The following is a 21,960-nucleotide window of genomic DNA, read 5'->3' as shown; positions in this document are numbered from 1 at the left end:
TCAGAAACTAGCTGGTCTATGCTGGGAAATAGTGAAAATAAAATACGATAAAGGGCCGAGGGTCTGATTGTCACAGACAGAGTTCTGACCTTGTGGTGCAAGTAGTTGGGGAAGCCACTGATGGAGGACTGTTTCAGCGGCATGATAAATGTGTTGTTTCAACACCATGGGGACGTCCACCCAAGATCTAGTTCTGCCATGGAAGAACCAAATGAAATTAGGAGACTTGCAAATAGACAAGAGTTTGGCCTTGAAGAGTCGGCTGGCACTTTAATGTATTAGATAAGCTCTCTCATGTTTATTAATAAACTTTTATTTATGAATATTACAAATAATGACTCAGCAGCCTCTATGTGCCAGACATTGTGTGAGGGATACAGAGCAAAGAAGAAAGCAGATTTCGGCCTCAGTATTTCCTAAAGGACAAAAGAGCTTGTTATCGATAGTGAATTTTTCAGTTCTGGCCATAACTATTCATTTTCAAGTTGCGGGAGAAAGGCTGAGTGGGTGAACTTCTGTGGCGTAATAGCGATTTCTAATCAGGTGTGGGATACCTCGATTTCGAAAAGCGTATTCACATGTGCCGTCCTTTTTAATTTTCACAACAGCCTTCGGAGGTAGGCAGGGCAGGTGTTATTGTTAACTTTATTGTAAACATGAGGAAACAGACTAGAGAGTTTGGCTTGCACAGTCACTGCGGTCATCTTGAACGTGGCCATAACTCATGAATTTCCTTTTATTGCAAATTAAAGCTCTGCTAGGCCCTCGGCATACCATCCTCATGAATAAATACCCAAACTTAAGAACATTTCATGGATGCTTGCCAGCCAAAAGAATATGCACCTCCTTTCTGCCTCAGTTACTCCATATGTAAATGCATTTTGACCGTTTCTACCTCCAAGCCATTCTTGTGCTGCCATGAATAAAATAGTTTGATACATTATTTATATCCTTGGCCAAAAATTTGGCTGTTTTAATTAGGATTTTATTTCCTTACAAGGTCATCTGTAGTCTCATTGTGGCAATCAGGAGTGAAGTACGTTCCCAGTTTGCAGTTTGCTTTCCATTCACCCTCTGTCTTGGATGACATTTTAGAATCATCAGAATGCGCAAGCCTGTTAGTGACAATGATGTTGTGCCATTTGTCTCATTTCACTTTTCCCCACATCAGATTGTACAAAAAACTCCAGCTCCTTTAAAAGTACCTCTGGCAGTGCTGGTTTTCAGCAGCAGCATGTGTCATGACCGTCTCGCACACTTCTGGTAACCCAGCCTCATGAATGTCTTTCTTAGCCTTACAAATTTTAAAAGAACCTTTACTTACCTACCATCCGTTTTCCCTGTCAGAGAGTGGGAAATAGGCCAAGGCCAAGGCCGAGGTCCATGACACACTGGGGAGGAAAAAAGAAGAGGCCTGGAAGGACCAGGCCACCATGTCAGAGATTGCCTAGCAACAAAAGATTGCAGCTTGAATTTTGAGCATGAGGGGCATATATTTATTCTTGAGAAACTGATGCCTTCAGAGGACATCCCTGGTCCCATTTCGTATTGCCTGTTCATGTGTCTGGAATATATTAAAGTATTCAGAGTAGAATCGAGGCTAAAACAGTTGGCAGATACGATGAAAATGAGCCAGTGTATCGCCAGGACACCCCCCTTCCCTCGCCCCGTTATACCCAGAACACAGCAGCAGGCACTAAAATGGACTTTGAAATAATGACACTAAAGACTAGTCAGGCTTTGCATATATAACCCTTTCTGCCTCTAACTCTTTCTCTGTGTCTCTGAGCAATTTAAAAGCAATTTATTCCAATCCATGTTGAAAGTGAAGAACTGGAGATGCAGAGAAGCAAATGTCTGCCGAATGAATGGGATTCCAGCTCGTTATTGGAGAGGGAAGCAAGTCTGGTGCTCCTTGAGGTTTAGAGAAATAGCGAAATGATTGATGCTTAATCAGCTTCTGACTCATTATTTTTCCTTTGAGCCATCTTCGAATCTCTGCACCAAGCCTAGGAAACCCTCAGCTCAGCAGAATTACGTCCTGGCATGCCATTAGGGACTCAGGTGTCATTAGCAGACTCCAGCTGCAGGGAGCCTACGAAGACAGGAGGAATTCAGTGTGGCACTAAAACCAGACTGAAAGAGCTGGGGAGTTGTTGAATCGAAAAGACTCTTCTAATAGGCATATAAATTTGGATGAATTAATTATTTATCAGAAGACCATAGACAAGTCATTGAGTCCAGCAAACTCCAGAAGTGCAGTTTAAGCCAGCAAATAAGCACTGACTGGGGTGGCATGTTTCTGCTGTTGGTTTAAATCTCCATCTCTTTTAATGTGATTTCTTCCTTCTCCTTCCTAATTTTAACCTCTTTATTACCACCACCCCCAGTCTTCCCGTGGAAGCTCCTTATACAATGGGGCATTTCACATTTTATTCTGAGATAAAAGAGCATTTGGAGTGAGCCAGAACAGGTACCTCCCTTTCTACAGTAAGAACTGAGAACACATTCTGGCTGTGGAAAGCCAGGGAAGAAGGTGCCGCTGCTCATGCTGTTTCTGTACCCCTCCCCTAACCAAACCTTTAACCGTTCCCCCTCAGACACTGGATGCATCACAGTGACCCTGTTTTCCTGCCATCTCAGCTCAGCAGCTTACCTGTGGACTCACCTAGAAGCCTGAGCAGATTGGAAGATATGCAGTGTATACTGTCCCTGTCCTGTCCCATCCTCATATCTGACTCCCCACTCAACCATCTCTCTTCCCACGAGCTTGGACGTGGTTGCACAACCTCTCTCAGAAATTCAGGGCTGAGACAGCCACTGCCAATGGAATGCAACTCATGCAGCTCCATGATGGCGGAGGGGCTTCACTTGTTCTGTTTACAGGTATGTTCTCAGTGCCTGGAACAGTGCCTGGCTTATAGAAAGCCTTCAGATAATTAAACTGAAGAAGGTGGTCACGATAAAAATCTGTTCACCATCTGGCATCTTGGGGCCGTTGCCCCATTGGAGTGTTTTCTTCCTTTTCTCATGAATCATGCACCTAGGTCTCTGAGATCTCCCCTGCAAGGGACATTTTCCTTCTCATACCTCTTTCCTGTGACTCTATGGCCCTGTCAGAGAGCCCAGGAACTTACTAGTGGAAGAATGATCTTCAATTTCTATTTCAGATTCTGACATATTCACCCTCAGGCAGTCAAGCAGGTTTCATTTTAGTGACCAGTTCCTAAAATTATTCTTTTCCAACTAGATGGAAAAAAAATTTATATATACAGATATTCCTTGCTCTTGTCTTCCCTTCTATACATACAAGCTGAATGAAGAGTGTACAGAGATATGATTCAGTAACCTCTCTGACTTTAGGAACAAAAGCACATCCCCACACCCAAATGCACCCCCCCCCCCAAAAAAATGCAACATCTCACGGAGACACGTGATTGCTGAAAAACAGTTCAACCTATTAGTATTTATTCTTTTGCTCATTTATTTGACAAATGTATTTTGAGTATTGAATATATTTCAGGCCTCATTTTAGGCATTTTTGACAACTAAGGCAGTTTTGCCCACAAGCGTGGTGTGGTGGAGAAGACAAACAGATAACTATAACAATGTAAAAAGTACACAGGCAGAAGTAGTAATAATAAAAATTGTTATGCCAACATAAAACCTCACCGATACTGTGAGCAGGGTCAGCCATTCAGTTGTGTAAAATGTTGCACTCTGACTTGTGAAGTTGAAATATGGGGTGAGGCCACTGTGGAAGACAAGAGCTGATTGTCACTTTTAACACATTTATGTTATCATGGTGTACACGCCACAGGATTTGACTGCAGTAACGGCCATTTACTCTAACCCTTACCTGTGGTAAGCTCTTTCTGTAAATTATCTCTTCATGACAAAAGTCCTCTGATCTCGGTACCATTGGAATCCATCTTAATGTGATGGAGAAGAGGCCTGTTGAGCTCTCACCATTTGCAGCTGAGGAGTCAGCCTGGTGTGGAATACAGGTGAGAAAGTGGTCAGGGATTGCTCTTCCAAGGGGGAGTGACACCTGAACTGCCTTTGAATGGTAAACATTTCATGCTGGGCATCGCTGGAGTGGAGTTTTAAATTTATTCAAATATCCTCTTACTGCCCCCATCTCCATCTACAATGCAAATTGCAAATGCGTTTGATTCTGTACTGGAGCTTCTAAATGACTGCAGTGAAAGAAGTTTTGACGATATTGTTTGTTTTTTGTTTTTTGTTTTTTTTTTATTTTGCTTTGTTTCTGAAAGGCCACTTAGGTAACTGGGCATCTACCCAGTAAACTGGTCTCTAGGAAACAGTCTTTGGTTTGGCAGTCAACTTTGGGTACTTAAACACACTTGACAAGGATCTTTTTGTTTATCTCCTTGGCCCTTCTGTCTTTACAAGAGAATTTTGAGGTAGTATAGGTTAAGAGCTTGTGGAACCTACAAGAGTGTGCAGCAAACCTATATGAGAGAGAATTGGCCACCGTTGTCTCTTCCTTCAGCATAGGGTGCAGAAAGGAAGACAGCTGGCCAGAGAGGGACCCTTTGGGCTATATGAAAGCATCACCTATCAGGAAAATAAATTTCCTCCATACCCAGGCATTGTATGGATTCTTTTTAAAGGTGTAAGAGGGATAGCTATTACCAAAAATGTAATGATTCCCAACCATTATATGAATAATAAACAAGTAAGGCTTAGCATGTCGCTCAGGGGACTGACCTTTCCATGACACAGTCACTGTAAACCACATCTTCTCTCTTTCTTCTGATAGATGTCTCTCCCCTTTCTTTAATTCAGGTACTTACGAAATAATGAGAAAACATAAATACACATACAGGTGATGAACATCTTGTAAGAACCCACAGCCACAACTCCTGCACAGCTAAACAAACTCTAGCTAAGTGATACCAGGTCATGTAGATGGAGCTGTGTGAAGTTGAATGTGGATTTGGACTTGGATTGGACTGCCGTTTAGTGAACATTTACTAAGTGCCAAGCTTTGGAATACATTCTTTCCATGAAATATCTCATTAATCCACACAGCAGCACCATGAAATATAGCACTGTTTAGAGAGCTTGTGTAACCTCAACCAAAGTCCCATAGCTAGAGAGAATAGATGATTAGCGGGCTTTTATAATCTGTAAAAAGAGGCATGTAACAATTTTCTACAGTTACACAACCTAGGATATGATGGAGTTAGGATTCGAACCCTGGTCTCCCTGATTCCAGAGCCTATGCTGTTCGTCACCACATTGTTCTGTTCACTTTGCGCCAATAGTCAATCTAATGGATAAGCGGAGGTAGATTCATTGCTCAAACTCCCTCCTGAGCCACCCCACCGACTTCGCTAATTAAAACTAGTCAGAAAATCGTATGTTGAATATGTGTTTCTTATTTTGATTTGGTTTATCTTTGGTTCCTCGTCAGGAGTGACTGGAAAATGACCAAACCCGTGGAATCTTCCTAAGGACTACTATCTCTATCCATATCTAAAGGATTCTTTGTTAACTACTCCACTTAACGATTTAAAACAAGTCTGTTTCACCTTTCACACAAAGTAAAAATCTGAGTAGTTTTACCGAAACTCTTCGTCGATATATGGGGATGTCCCTGTCTTGTGCCATGAATAAAACATATGGCGCTTCATCTGTTCTCCTTTGCTTAGTATTAGTTCAGAAATTTAATTTTAGAGCATGTAATCCCTCTGTTTAGAAATGCTCATCGATGGAGCCAGAGTTGCAACCATGGAGATGTTCCGTCATCTGGAATATCCTCATTAGATCTGGGTCTCTGATGGGCCTCTGAAGTATAAATAAAAGATGCCCAGTTTCCTCCTGAAGAGCTAAGCTTCTGCATTTAAACTCACTCTTGTAGTGTGTCCCTCGCCCTCATGCTAAGGAAATCTGTCAGCTAAGGAAATCTGTCAGCGGGCAGAATGAGAGGGAAGGATGAGTAGGGGAAGAGCAATTTAGTATGGTTAAGGTAAGGGGTGTGGCAAGCCATAAGCACTCAGAAGTTTATGGAATGCCCTTTGGTGGTGATGAGCTCTCTCTGCCCCACCCTGTCGTCATTCAAGCCTCAGGTGTGCTATCTGACCTTAACATATCTGTTTGTTGTAATGTCACAGGAAATGAGTACGCAGGAAGCAGGGAAAAATTGCTTACTGACTGAAGTAACAACAATAACAAAAAAAACTTTTTATTTTGGTGTTCCCAAGTAATGCATTTCCTGCATTCCTAAGTAGTGTGACGAGGAAACTCATTGCCAAGAAATTGTGCGGTATTTGCTTAAGCTTCATTCTAAAATTGTGAAGGCTTTGGTGCCCAAAGTGTTTATTCTGTGTGTATGGAGATATTCTGATGCCAGCAGGGCAGAAGAGATGGTGCAAATTGTTATTCAGATATAATTAAACCTAGGTCACATTCAAGTCTATTAAGCGGGAGCCTCAAATCCTTTTAATTAATGGGTTCAGATTGGTTGGTCTGAAGGAGCTAATTAATTTTTTTCCAGGATTTTCTATTTAAATAGATAAGCATTGTGCTTCCTGCATTTCCTCCAAAGTTCTTTGCAATTTAGAGTTGATGAAGGTATCAGCACTTTATGGCAGGCCCTGATTTTCAGAGGTCAGGAACTACTATAGGTCTCTGGTTAAACCCATAGAGACTTGTCTGCATCTTCCAGCATCTTTCTTCCCAGAGTCAAAGGAATCAGGGAGCCCTACGCTTTCCTCTGCCCAGCCTCGGCCTGATAGAGGTCATCTGTCCTTGGAGAGCCGGCATATCCTCCCCAAAACCTGATGGGGAGGGCAGATCACAGAGATCAAAAGTCTCAAGGGTGGTAACCTGGGATTCTTCACATAGACAAAGCTGGACTGTCTTGGGACTCCCCCACTGCTTCCTTCTATTTCGTCTGCTGCTCTCAGGCATCACTCCTACCCCTGAGGCGCATGCTCAGGCCACAGCCTATACTTGTCAGTTCTCTCCAATAATCTCACTCCCGTGAGCTATAGAATAAGGTCCAGAAACAGGGCCTTCCAATGGTGTTGGGGTACCGCTTATATCTTGCTTCCCTCCACCCCATGTCTCTGGTGGTTTTGCCCCAGGGACACTACCCAGCCTGCAGAAGGAGCTCCACGGACCTCTCAGAGCCTCTTTCCTCCTGAACCGCCCCCCGCCCCATCCCCAATGAACGTTTCCAACAGTGTAGCCAGTCATCTCAAGGTTTGTAGGAAATGAGAGGTTATTCCTCCAAATGACAAAAAGGTGACATACCCCGTTCTGTGCAAAAGAACATACAGTTATAGGATAGGAAGTCTCTCCTGAAAATCAGAGATTTTAATTTCTTGCCCCAGGAAAATCCCTGCGGGGGCTACATAACTATCCAATATGCCCATCGTGGGCCATGTGCAGTAGTCAGCCCTGGAATTGTGTGCCCAACATATACATCCTGCATCTTCCAGTGTTTCCCAGGGAACCTGGCAGCCTGGACTCACAGCTCTCTAGGCAGAACGATTCTAAATAATCCTTCGATTAAAGCAGCTGCAAAGCCAGGATCACTGGGGCGAGGGATGGGGCAGGGGAGTCAAGCACGCAGCCGTATCCAGTGCAGCAGTATCCTTCTCTGTCGGTGCCTGGCCATGTGGGTGTTCCTCACTGTGATGGCAGAAGGGGATTGTGCCCTGGGGCTCAGTTATTTTTTGTCACTTGATGTGCCTCCAGAGACTGGAGTGATTTCAGAACTGGCTCCTTGATGTGGGTAGGGAGAGCTCACGTCTCACCAAGCCCAGACTTGGACCCTGCCCATCAATAACCCACAGCCCTCCAGCAGTGTGAAATATCCCGCGGTGAGGAGATGCAGCGAGGCATTTCTATGAGATGCTGTTTCATTTCTGGACCCAGGAATCAGTGCCACTGAACTGCAGTAAGTTCCCTTTGTCACAGAGCTCTCAGCTGCAGTTGGTATGAGGACTGTGAGAGTGTGTTTTTGCTGCCATCTATTGTCTGTTGTGGGGAAGACACATGGCTTGCTCTCTGGAGAAGGAAGCAGCCTTGCCCGTTTAGCAGCTTGGCACCCTCTTCCCCCACCAAGGGGAAAATAAAAACCAAGATCTTGGTGTTCTCCAGTGAAAACCCCATTATGAAAACCTGTGTTTACTGACCTACCATCATTTCAAAGCAGCTCCATTTGAGCTGTAATCAAACCACCAAGTGACCTTTCTATCCTTCTGCCCAGCATCTCTGAAAGAGGCCATTGTTCCTTTGGTTCAATGAAGAAACCTTCTGTTTAGTTAAGCAAGTGTTTTTCCAATCATGTCTCCTGGTGAGTTACAGAAAGATTATTGTTGGGTTGTGGTATTTGTTGTTGTTTTTATTCACTTAATACCCCTACTTTCCTACCCCTCAACTGCCCATCCCAGCACTGATTTCTTTATTTTTTATTTCTTAGCAAAGGAGAATATAATGACCTCAGCAGCTTCATGAGTCTTTAAGGATCCCTGGTCCTGATGTAAGCTGACTTGTCTTTGCCCCATGCCCCCGAGGCCTGGGAACCTTCCAGACTTTCTGAGGGTTTCACACAGGAATGGAAGACAGACTAGCCCCCTTATGAGCCAGGAACACCAGTCCTGATTGACGTGTTTATATGTGGCATGCTTTTCTCTCTTACAGTTGTTTGTTGGACTTGGGTTCCCTTATGAGGGCCCTGCTCCCTTGGAAGCCATCGCAAATGGATGTGCTTTTCTGAATCCCAAGTTCAGCCCACCCAAAAGCAGCAAAAACACAGACTTTTTCATCGGCAAGCCAACTCTGAGAGAGGTAAGCATCTATTAACTTTATTCTATCCTCAGCAATATGAATAATAGCTGTCGAGCACTGAGAGCTCATTTAAGCTTATAGCTTTGGACAGTAGGTGTTATCAACTTCATTTAACACAGTTGGATGGAGGGAGGGTGTGCAGGGGCTCAGGGGGAAGCACAACTTGATGACATCCTTCAGCTAGATAGTGGCAGAGCCAAGATTTAAATCTGTTTCCACCCTTCCACAAAGTCTGAGATTTTTTTCCTTCTGCCACAAGTCCATCTCAGTTCAAACCAGTATCTCCAGCAAAATTAGCTGAACTTTGATTTTCCAAATGTTTAAAGTTGTGGAATAGGGCAATCAGCTGGTTAACAGGTATTTTTGAAGGAGCTACTCTCCATGATGGGCTGTGGGGACTAAAGAGTGGGTTGTGGGATTCATCAACCTTGAGAAACAGGATATATCATCAGTGACTGAAGTAACATGCCAGGTATTTTAGCCCACTGTCAGCCGGCACCATCCTGAGAAGTAATCCTGCCATTGCTCGAGCTGTTTGCAGAAGCTTTATTTCAATTGCCTTCAGAGATCCTCTTGAAAATCCACAGTGGGTGATGAATCACCATTGGAGGCAGTTGGATTTGATTTGGGACAATAAACAAAAGTCATTTAGAGCATGTGAGTGATCAAGCCGGGTGTTTCTGTATCTGGTCAGAAAAGGTGTGTGCAAGAAACCATGATATTGATTTTTTTATTATTTCAGTGTAGTTAGTAAGTGGCTCCGTAGGCCACTGGCGAGGAGGCAGCCTCTAAGTGTCAGCATTATCACAGTGCCCTTGTCATTCGAGGCCTTCTACTCAGGATTACACTGCTGGGCAGGCTTCCCATTTCTCCCATGACCTAGCAGCAATACAGCAGTACTAAGGCATAGGTTTTTCTATTCTGCTGCTTCTAAACCTTTCTGGCTCGATTCTCCTGAATACCCCTTCCCTAAATACTATATAAGATGCATTTTCCGTGATTATTCTTTACTCACCAGAGATCTTACAACTTCATAGAGTTGATTATTTTGAGTGTTTCCTCTGACCCTCCCTATCGTTGCCAAAACGGCCAAAGGAGATGGAGGAAGATCCACAAGATCTATAGATTATCCTCAAAAAGATGACCCTGTGGCCCAGAAAACCTCGGACAAGGGTTCCTTGTGTATGTGCATGTTTGCTTGCTCACTTTTTCCTTCTGCTAATAAATTCAAATTCTTCATTTTGGGGAGTGGTTTGTTTTTAGGATGGTCATTCCCCAGCACTACTTAATGCATACCTGTGTGGCAGGTGCTGTGGGCATGTTCAGTCTAGCACTGAAAAGCTTATTCTTTGAAAAGACACTTCCCAGCAGTGAGAACATCTTGATTTAGGAATCTCTGCTTTCGCATGTGACTAACTTCTTTGAAACTTTGGTACCTGGGTAGGAAATATGAGCTAATAAAATGATCTCTGTTTTAATTTAGGTGAAGGAAATCTCAAAAGTTCTATTTCTGCCCACATTGTATAATTATTTGTAATTTTCCATGGTGTTTTAATTTTATTTTATTTTTGATTTTTTGTGATAAAATATACATAAGGCAAAACTGACCGCTTTAACCTTTTTAGGTATACAATTCACTGGCATTGAGTACGTTCACATGTTGCCCAACCATCACTGCTTCCATCATCCATTTCCATAACTTATTCGTTATCCCAAACAGAAATTCCATACTCATTAAGCAGTAATTCCCTATTCTTCTCTCCCCACGGCCCCCGTTAAACTCTATTCTATTTTCCATCTCTATAGATTTACCTATTCTAGATACCTATTGTAAGTGAAATTATACAGTAGTTGACCTTTCGTTACTGGCTTATTTGACTTAGAATGTTTTTGAGGCTCGTTCATATTAAAGCATGGGTCAGAATCATTTCTTTTTAAGGCCGAATAATATTCCATTTATGGATAAACCACCTTTTATTTACCCATCTGTTACTGGACAGTTGGGTTGTTTTCACTTTTTGTCTGTTGTGAATAATGCTGCTCTGAACATTGGTGTACAGGTATTTGCTTGAGTCTTTGCTTTCACTTCTTTGGGGTATATACCTACAAGTGGAATTGTTGGAATTTACTTTTGATTTATTTTTAAATAATTTGAGTTATACAGAGAAGTTGCCAAAATTGTGCCAAATTTGGTTTATATGACTCATGCAGCTTCTTGTAGTGGTGACATATTACAAAACTGTAGTACAATTGTCAAAACTAAGAAATTAACGTTGGTGTCGTAGTATTATCTAAACTACAGATTTTATTTGGACTTCACCAATTTTTCCACTAATAACCTTTTTCTGTGCCAGGATCCAATCCAGGATCTTACATTGCATTTAATTGTTGTGTCTCTAGTCTCCTCCAATCTGTGACAACTCTTCAGTCTTTCATTGTCCTTCATGACCTTGAGTATTAGTCATCTTTTTGTATACTGTCCCTCAATTTGGATTTGGCTGATGTCGTTTCATAATTGGTTTGAGGATACACATTTTTTTGGCAAGAATATCAGAGAAGCAGTTATACTTTTCTCAGTGTGTCGTATCTGGGAGTGCATGGTGTCACTATATCATCTTATTACTGTTGATGATAACCTTGATCACTTGGTTAACGTAGCATTTGTTAGGTTTCTGTACAATATAGTCGTTATTTTTCTCTATATTGGGGAAAATACCTTGAGACTATGCAAATATCCTGGTCTTCTCAAACTTTTGTCCATTCGTTTTTACGATGCAGTCGTGGACCTTGCCTGCATCCGGTATTACTGTGGTGCTCTAACGGTGATTTTCTTTTACCCTCCCCATGACTTCATGAAAAGCAAAGAAACCCATCTCTTTTCTTACTGCAGCTTCTACATACAAGCCTTTGGGGAATGATTCATCAAAAGTATCTTAGACTATGTTGACAACTGACCCCTTTTTTGTAATCGTAAAGATTTTGATGCCACTCTGTTACCAATGAGTATTTTGTCCGGGGCGGCAGGGGGAGTAAGACACTCTTAAACACAGATTATTTCCCAGTGAATTATGTAATGTTGCATAGATCAGATCAGCCAGAATGAAGTTATTGAGAAAAGTATGTTGCTTCTTGTCAGTTGCAAGTGATCTCACACAGATGACTCCATCGGTCTTAGGCTCCCACAGGAGGGACGAGATGCAGAAGATCAGTTGATAGATGTTTCGTGTGTCCCTCAGGGTCCATGGTACTTTGTTGTTGCATTGCGGGGAACTTATCAAGACACATTTTCTATTCTAGTAGCTCAAAATCTGATAAATAAGATTGCTAAGGCAGATACATAATCAATATAAATGCATAAAGAAATAGGTAAGTAAATTAAGGAGGAGGGAAAGTTAGCTTGGAGTGGTGCCAGGTGGAGAGTGTGCTGGATTAACTGAGAAGGGTTGGTGGAGGGCGGAGTTGTGCTTTAAAGGAAAAGGAGGAGGGTGGGGTTTCAAGCTTCAGGGAAATGAATGTTGATGAGTTCCAGGGAAGTCCCAAGGTCACTTTGCTTTATGCTGGAGGGCAGGTTCCATCTGATGTCCATCTCCTCTGCTGGAGACAGTTCAGAGAGCAGGCCGAGAGCCAGCAACATCGTATAGCCCTGAGAGGAGCCAGTGAACTTGACCTCATGGTCAGGTGGGCCACTTTATTCTCTTAGTTCACAAGAGCTCCCAAATTCCCCTATAGCTAAAGGTGCTTTTAATTGGGAAACAGATACCAACAGTTTTATAGATTTCTCTATAGGGTAAAAAAAAAAATCCTTTTTTCCTCAGCAGATGGAAAAATTTTAAATGAAGTATGTGTATAATTACATAGCTCTCTTTTTCTGCCCATGTTAGTCTTTCAAGTTAAGCAAAAATTGACCCATATAAATTGCATGTATTTTTCTTCTTTGTCTTCATTTAAAGAGAAGGAAAGTCTAGATTTTTCCTTGTTTTTATTTTTTGCATTGACCAATTTTCAAAACCATGATGTACACTCAGGGGAAAAAGTTTCTTAATGCCTTAAGTAATGTGGTCAGTTCAAGTTCTACTTTAAATGTAATATAAATTGGATTTTTATCTTTATATTGGGAAACATATTAGTAGGTTCTTGATCATTATTCTGGCTTACGGGTTTTTTTTTTTTTTTTCCATAAAGAACTCTTATTCTTTTTGGAGATTTAATAGCCTCTCTGAAGTAATGTCTCATATTTTATAAGATTTCCATTACTTTTACAAACAATACTCCAGTAAACTTACTGATTGATATACAAGGAAAAAAGCTCAGATCAGACAGTTCTCAATAAATTAACAAGAAGGAATATAACATTCATAGGGTGAATAATGAATCACAAAATGCCTTACTCATAAAATTAAGTAACCCTCAATAAATATAAAGGAACTAAATGATAATGGCTCAGCGTTTTGTACTTTCCAAGTACTTAGAACTACCTTATAAATAAGCGGGGACCTCATACAGAGTCGGGGAGAGAGATCAGCAGGGAGAGGATAGGTAAGCAGCTAAACAGTGACATTCATGGCAACTTTAAGATGCCCTGATTCCACCGTAAAATTAATTATGTAGTTTGTCCTCCAGGCCACAGAATGAACATGGTGTGACATTTTGCTGATCTTCAGAGAGGGTCTAATACAGGCTGATCAGTTTTAAGAGAGTGATTAAAAGACTGTTGTTTACATTGGGCTTCTTTTTCTCTTTGTCTTAAGAACCCAGTAGTATCCTTTAAAGTTGTCATCTTCCTTTCTATCTAGAGCTAATAAGTTGTCAAAGGATCTAGATTTTAATTTGCTACTTTCTGGCTATGTGGCCTTGGGGATTTATAAACCCCTCTAGACCTTAGATTCCTCATTGATTCACAGGAAACCTGATACATAATGCATATGCAGATGATTATCACTGTGCCTGGCCTGCCCAGAGGCTTCATTGATATGTGTTGAAATCAAAATAAATGCCAAAGGGAAAAATGAAGTCTCTCTAGCTCTGTGATCCTGTGTGCATTCTATCACGGACCCTATGGCTAAGGAGAAGAAGAGGGTACATGTCAGAAGGGAGGAGAACTGGGCAGGCCCGCGAGGGGCACAACTGGCAGAGGAGGCAGGAGCACAGTCTAGGATTCTGTACCTCAGAATCACTTGATCTCCATGGGCACTGTCAGCGAAGGCTTGGATCTGAGGCCCCATAACTTGTACACCCTTAGCACTGCATGCACACCATCGGTGTGGCAGGATACAAAGAACGGGGATGTGAGCCAGATGGAGAGGTACCAGTTAAATGGTCCAGTCCTCTGAGTATGCTGGGCTCAGAATTTAAAATGAGAGCCAGCTTGGCTTGTATAGCAAGGGCCTCAACCCTACGGGAACCAACAATAGCTCCTTCTATTACAAGAATATTGTAACACCTACTTTTCTCTCCTGAAAGGAAATTTGTAAATTATATACCCTGCCTACATATGCAATTTCAGAAAAGAATATTTCTTTAATAGAAAAGAGAAATAAAACCAAAATAGTGTATAATAAAGTAATACATATTTCAATATATATGTGGTCAAGAAGTACTAATTAACCTCTGTCCAAGAACTAGAAGACATCACGATGTCTCTCTTTTTTATAATGAATAACTTTGTATTTAAGAGGAATAAAACATTCAGCTAAACCTGGTCAGCCCTTTTTGCTTATAAGTGGCATGAAAGAGAAACTACATACATAAGTTCCTATATACACACACACCCATATATATGCAATTTGCCATTAATGGGTTAGCTACAAATACAGACCGATTTGGGTATGTTGTACTGGAGATTCAGATCATCAGAGTGACACTTCACTGCCGTGATTATTCCAAAATGATAACAGGTTATCAGTAAAGCTGCGATTATGTTCTTAGGAAGTTCAGTGTATATTAACCTGTGCCACATAGTTAGATACTGTGAGCCCATGCAAAAGGTCTGGGGTGCATGCGAAAGCCATTTGGGAAGTGGACAGTTCTCTCTTGTGCAGGGCTGCCGTGTGCCATGCAAGGTATCTGACATCCCTGGTTCCAGCTCACCCACTAAGGTAGCACCCCTGTCTTTGTGAGAACCGAAAATGTTCTCAGAAATGCCCAGAATATGCCTTTCACACCACAGCCATAAAGGGATACAAGAATAAAAATGGAAATACGTTTGAGGGGTAAATTTAACTGTCTTAAAGAATGGGCTCTTTAAGAAGTGAGAATTACCAGTGTTCATACTGGGTTTCTTCAGCCACCATTTCTTCTTAAAATAAAACCTCCTTTAGAACCAAACTGCCTTCCTTTTCTGAATATAAATTTCTTTATAAATATTAAGGCTTCACTGTTATGTGAATGATTATTTCTGAAACCATTGCAAAATTCCCTGATTTTCTGGCAGCATTATTTCTCTGTCACCTTTTGTATGTGCTGTTACTCATCTTCCTATGACTTTAAAGCCTTTATTGTAATTTTCCCATGCTTACTGTCTATCCTAACCAGCTTCTTTTAACATATACAAGTTTGGTCTTGGTGACTTTTGGGGCCGGGATATGGTAGGGAATAGTAAATCTTCATTATTTCTTGGTGTAATGTTGGGGGTTGAAACCGCCGGTAGCATCCTCCATGCCACCTGGTATGACATCTAACTCTTCTTTCCAAGTAAGATTCAAGATGTGGCCCACATGCCATCCTCTTGGGTCACATCTCAAATCTTACTTGAGAAGATCACTGGGTCAAAGAAAAAAGATGCGGAACCATCACTATTATCTGTTTATGGTTTGCTTAGGAGGTTTTAATCGTCAGGAGGAAGAACAAAAAAGATGTCTTGTTGTTATCTGTGCAAGTACAACTTGGTACCATAAAAAGCATAACACTTCATGTAGCACATGAAGTTTTTTTTTAAGTGTGTGTGATGTGAGACTGAGGTGTTCTGTCTTTTCTTTTTTTAGCTGACATCTCAGCATCCTTATGCTGAAGTTTTCATCGGCCGGCCACACGTTTGGACTGTTGACCTCAGCAATCAGGAAGAAGTTGAGGACGCAGTGAAAGCAATTTTAAGTCAGAAGGTAGTTTCTTTTATTCCACTTCCTCTCATTTGTAATGTGAACTGGAAAGTGAAGAAAGTATCACGGGCCCTTGTCTGAGTAATTAAGAATGGTTCCATGTCAACTCAGCTCTGGAGTTAGAAACTGGCCAGGCCATAGGATTTGGCCTGGGGATGTCATGGTTCTTATGTGGATGGAAACAGAGCTGATGTCCAGATGTGTTTGTGGTTCTGAAGACACTTCCACATGACTTCTGGGCCTCAGACACAGGAGTAGGGGCTTGCTTCAGTGGCTTCATTCTATGGTTCTAGTTCTTTTAAGGGCATTAGTCCTATTGGATTAGGGCCCACTGTAATTCGGGAGGACCTCATCCTAACTTAACGACTTCGAGAAGACCCTGTCTCCAAATAAGGTCGCATTCACAGGTACAGGGGGTTAGGACTTCAGCATCTCTTCTGAAGCATCACAATTCAAGTCATCCACCTAATTTAAGTGCACCTGCCCTTGAAGAGGAGTAATTTAAAAGGCTAATTTAGAAGGATAACATCTTGGATCATGAAATCTAAAGCTTTTTAGGTAATAGATCTCTCTCTCCTTTCTTTGGCGGGGGCAGGGGAGGAGGGAGGCGGGTGGTTCAAACAAAAACCTAATGGGAATGCTTGATACATAAAGCACCGAGAGTGGGGTACTGAGTTCTGCCTGCTCACTCCCATGTGAGGCCGGCTCTGCTCACCCCATGGAACCTCTAGTGCTCCACATTTAAAAACCCTGGTCAACTCTTTATGCTTAATCCAAAAAAATAATTTAAGGCCACTTAAGAAAAAAAAGTAATTATAATAGTAGTCGATGGGTGGAGAGAACTTCTTTCTACACATCTAAAATCTTTCTATACACTGTTATGAGTCTTATCACACTTAATCATTATGAGCTGAATCCCATTTAATCCTCCTTCAGTCGAAATTAATATTTAAGTAAATTAAGTAATTTACTCAAGTTGGATTGACGGCTATGTCTTTTTGACTAGTTTGTTAAGAAGATAATATGAAATTTAAAAAGAAAAAAAGCACGAAATGAAGTAAAAAAGATAAGAGTAGGACAGAGAGATAAAGTAAGAAATTAGATTTTTACAAAAACTGTTGTCATTAAAATCCTTACGCTGTTAGCAATGGGTCAGAAACCTGGTGCCAAGCTTTCTCATATTTAATTATAAGATTTTAAATTCCATGACAATCAAAAAAGCAAGAAAACGTATAACCCATCATTAAAGGAGGAAACAGTCAATAAAACCTAGACCTAGCAATGGCCCAGATGTTGAAATTAATATACAGCAACTTTAAAATGCTAAGATAAATATATTAGAAGTCTTGGTGAAAGTGATAGACAACATATGTGAAGAAATGAGGAATTTTAGCAGGGAGATGGAAACTTTAAAAGCCAAATGAAAAAAAATGCTATTCCTGAAAAATACAGTATAAGAAATGAATTCTTTCAGTGGGCTTATCAGCAGACTGTGCACAGCAGAACTTGCAACTTGTCAGTTTAAATTATCTATTGAAGCACAAAAGAAAATGGAGGAGAAGGTGGGAAGGTAATAGAAAGTTTCCCAAGCCAGCAGGAACTACACAATGCAGCCAGCAGGCATCCTTCCTGCGGCCCTATGAGAAACAGTACTTTTTCCACAAGTTTCCCTTGCTGCTCCACAACTCACCCTACTTGAGTTTCTCAGTGACTGGATTTGGTTTCAGCATTCCCTTTCATTCCATCCCTCAGAGGCCTTGACTTGTTCCTGAAGGACCATGATGCAGAAACCTAACTCTAGCATACTCTCTCCGTCCTCCCTCCTCCCCTATCCCCACCCCCACATCAACCCCCCAACCCCTGCACAACAGCCCTTATATCAGAGGCTTGTCAGGGATCTGAAGAGCTTTTCTCTCAGAGAGCCCTGCTCCCATCTACAGCAGCATGGTTAGTACAACTCAGGACTGCAGAGCTGGCTTAAGAATACAGTTTCCTTTTTTTTTTGGTTTTCTTATATAGGAAAATCGTTTGGCATCATATCCTTTAAAACAGTGAACTGGACCACAAAGCAATTAATGAGTCATCCTCCCTTTGGTCAAACTGGGTTTGGTTGCTAGGAGGACAGAGGAAGAGCCATTTTTCTGTATCGTGTTGAGCCTTTGAATTAATTCACTTCCATATCTAATAGGTGTCTTTTGGAATATGTTGCAGGAATGGCCCTTGAGTATTCAGCCTGCTTTGTACCACATGACAGGATCTGTTGTGTCATGACAGATGGCCACTAATGTTTATTTTACTCTAGAAATTCTATTTGTCCCCCAAGACATGAGCCTGAAATGCCAAGTCCTCTGTTGCAGAGTTTATTTTTGTTTCTTCTATGAACCTTTGGAAGGAAACATATCTCTAGGCCAGTTATAGAAAGCTTCTAGAATCACCCACGGTTTAAGTAAATAAATATCCTTTAAAAGAAAAATTTTTTTTCGTTTGGTGTGAAGGGCTGTATGAGGGTCAGAGAGGACACAGCAAGTGCAAAAGCTTGGGATGAGAAGGTGCAAGCTTGGAACAGGGGAGTCAGTTTTTTCCAAGTGTTTTGTACTCTTTGGAAATGAACCATCTAGGAACAGAAGGACTTCTGTTCTTGCAAGATGGTTCTGCTCTGATATTACAATCCTTAAGGCTCAGCCTCGTTTAGCTCTGTCTGAATGTATGTGGGCAGGGATGGTGAGATGCAATCTATATGATGCACCATCTAGTTATGCATTTAAAGATATGTTACAAAATTAACAATTATAGTTGAAGATTTAAAATGTAATGTGTAAATCAACACATCCAAACAAGGGCGGAGGATGCCTTGAGACCGACTGCTTGTGTGCTCACAGAAGGATATCTTCTCTGTCAATTGTCCCATTTTCAGCAGGACTCAACTCATAGATGTTTTGTGTAGTTCTTTACCCTGTATGTACAAGATAGGCAAGCATAGATGGTGAAGGTACCCCTCTGTCCTATTGCTGACCATGTTCCCTGGGCTCTCTGAAGCTGTAACAGACTGGATTGCTGACTGTTCTCTCCCAAGTAAAATTTCCATTTCAGGTTAGTAATGCTATCTGGCTGCCCCTGAAGGTACAGGCTTCATACTGTTGGCACAAACACTATGCAGCAGAGATCAAACCTACATTTCTTCCCCTTCCCTCAGGTGTCATATTATTAATCAGATTGCCTCTCCCACCACCAGCAAAGCATCTTCCAGGTTTCCTGTTACCCTCAAATAAAGTCTAATCTCCTTAGTGCGGAAATTGCATGGCTTTTGTAGAAATCCAGTGAACCTCTTCCCAGCCTGTCTCCCAGCCTCATGATCCTGAGCTCTACCCTCCCGCTGCCTTTCTTTGGTGTCTAATCTCACATCACTCACCCCACCTGGAACTTCTACGTTTTGACTTGCTAGAATCATAGCCGGCCTCAAAAGCACAGCATGAGCAGAAATTTGCTTTGACCTTCTAGGACCCTCTAGGTGAACTCTTTATGGTGCTTTATCACTGTTTTTTTCTCACCACAGAGTCTTTGAGTACATGTCAATCTCACTTAGGAATGTAGAATGATGCCTTTGTCACCATCATGGGCCCTTACACCACTCGTCATGTGCCTGTCTCAGAGCAGCGAGCATGCATTCATGTAACTGATATATGAATGAATGTTGAGTGTCTATATGTGCCACATTGCTAAGCACTGGGATACAAGGACAACCTGGCAGCCATGGACCCTGCCCTGTGGGACTTACATTCTAAAAGTGATTCTCGCTGCCTTTTGCTGAATGCCTACTCTGTGCTATACAGTGAACTAAGTGATTTACTTTTTTTAAGCAATCTAATCTTCACCACAGCTTCACAGAGGTAGGTTTTTTCTTATCACCATTTTTCACATGAAATTCTGAGGCTTGGAGATGTTAGGTAATTGGCTCAGGTTCGTAAGGAGCAGTGAGGTTGTGAACCCAGGTCTCTTGACTTCCAAGTTCATAGTCATAGCCCCTCACAAGACTGACTGCAGGTGTTGGCACCTGAGCGTGAGTGACTCTGTAGAGGACTGGGTGTAGCATATTCCGTTTCCTCTTCTCTCATGTTACCATGTTCTATTTCCGCAGATTGAGCCATACATGCCATATGAATTTACATGCGAGGGGATGCTACAGAGAATCAACGCTTTCATTGAAAAACAGGTAAGACTCCTCAGAAGTCCCTCTTTCTTTCCTGCGTCCTGCTTCCTCTTACCCCGGAAGGCTATCGCAAACAGTTAACACCTCACCATGTTTCTGGTTATTTTCCTGATTTGAAAGACTCCAGAAGTTGGATAATGGCTTGTTGGAATTCTAAAGCATGCGCTGTCATGGTCACCCAAGGGCGTCTGTCTGTCCTTGGGGGAAGAAAGTTCTTTATGACGGTGGAAGGCCAAATAGTAACATACAGGAGAGACTTGACCATCATCCCTGTGCCCTGTGCTCTGAGAGGCATCACAAAGACTTGGGTGGAGAGGGAGGCAGAAAAGACAGCTCTCTGGTTCTGCCTCATGGTCGTTTCTCACCCAAAGAAAGGCGAGGACTGTACTTTTTGTTTTCTAAGCATTTTTTTTTTTAAATATATGTTCTGTAATTCCAAATATGTTAGGACTTTTTAGTGGTTTTCAAACATCTTTTCAAACAGGACCCCTTTTCAAATGAAACTTTACATAAAACCTAAGTATATAAAACATAAAAGCAGCACTTCATTCCCAAAGCAGGTAGGGTTTGACAAATCCCATGACCCCAACAGAGCGAGGGAGCTATGGCTTGTGCTCATGGAAATAAAGGTTAAGAGTGTCATTGCCATCATTTATAACATTTAATTCCATAGGCTTCAAAAGCAACACAAGAGCTAAAAATAGATAGACTGAGAATCCTCGTAGTAGGGAAGTATGAACTCCTTGACCAAATTCCAGAAATAAGGGGCTCCTCTTAAAGGGCAAAGCAGAGTGTCTTGGGGCGATCAAAGATCTTTACACAATAGAGGATGAGGGTTGTGTAGACTGAAAATAGAAATGGTATGCTGTTGAAAGTGTAAGTAGGAATAGATCATAGACCCAAGGTAGATTTCAAAGGAAAGGTTTGAGGTGACAGACTGTGCTGAGCAGTGGACAGTCCCGGGTGCTGCTGTTGGAGAGGGAGGCTTCAGGGTGGCATGTCTGATATTTTTGTTGGCTGGCTGCGTGAGGGCATGCTCTGCAGCCAGCCACCTGGGTTCCAGTTCAGTCACCGTGACTTTCTGGTTGTATGACCTGGGCATGCTTTTCAGCCTCTCTGTGCCTCAGGTTCCTCCTCTATAAAGCAGGAATAATAATAGAACTTCATAGGGCTAATGTGAGGATTAAATGAACTAAGAATACATATGAAATGCTTAGAGTGGTGCTGGAACATAGTGCTCAATGAATACAAACTAGTACTATTGATTACTTAATATAGCATATATTATGTTGTTATATAAGCATATACCGTATTATTACATAATTTGATATGTTATCCATCATACTTTACCATTAGAGCTAAGCTTTTTAGTTGTCATCTCATTCAATCTTTATGTGACACCTGAATTAAGAATGACAGTATCACCATCCTAACTCTAGCAGCCATTTACCTACAGACTGTATGCCAATGTGTACCAAGCTCACCACAATGCATCATCTTGTTTAATCTTCATGTAATCCTATGAGGTGACAGTAATAACCCCATTCTCTGAATGTGGGAACTGAGACTTGCAGTCACAGGGCTCACAAGTCGTGGAATCAAGTCTCGATGCTAGGTTGGTCTGAGCCCAGGCCTACACCAATGTCATTGCAGGGCCTCAGGCCATGCAGGTGGCCCAGAGCTATACTTCCCATCTTCTTTTACCTCAAGGAGTTGCTGGTTCCACATGAAGGTGCAGGCAGGAGCTGGCAGCGAGTTTTAAGACATCACAGCTCTTAACTACCATCACAAGAGACTGAGGTTTTACCAAGATCCTTGCAGCTGCTTCTG

General features: G+C 41.8%; 1 protein-coding gene across 14 annotated transcripts in view; it reads left to right on the top strand.

The window, feature by feature from the left end:
• Window positions 1–21,960, top strand: part of MGAT5 (alpha-1,6-mannosylglycoprotein 6-beta-N-acetylglucosaminyltransferase) — a 321,573-nt gene that overhangs the window by 281,707 nt on the left and 17,906 nt on the right. For all 14 annotated transcript variants that reach the window (XM_016164010.2, XM_016163995.2, XM_016164007.2 and 11 more), the window contains 3 exons: window positions 8,683–8,829; window positions 15,810–15,926; window positions 20,059–20,133. In XM_016164010.2, the coding sequence (XP_016019496.1) occupies window positions 8,683–8,829; window positions 15,810–15,926; window positions 20,059–20,133 (339 nt within the window). The remainder of the gene's footprint in view (window positions 1–8,682; window positions 8,830–15,809; window positions 15,927–20,058; window positions 20,134–21,960) is intronic.

Source organism: Rousettus aegyptiacus, unplaced genomic scaffold (genome assembly GCF_014176215.1).
Source record: "Rousettus aegyptiacus isolate mRouAeg1 unplaced genomic scaffold, mRouAeg1.p scaffold_m13_p_2, whole genome shotgun sequence".
NCBI lineage: Eukaryota > Metazoa > Chordata > Mammalia > Chiroptera > Pteropodidae > Rousettus > Rousettus aegyptiacus.
The sequence above is the reverse complement of the archived record's forward strand: the minus strand, read 5'-3'. Positions and strand labels throughout refer to the sequence as shown.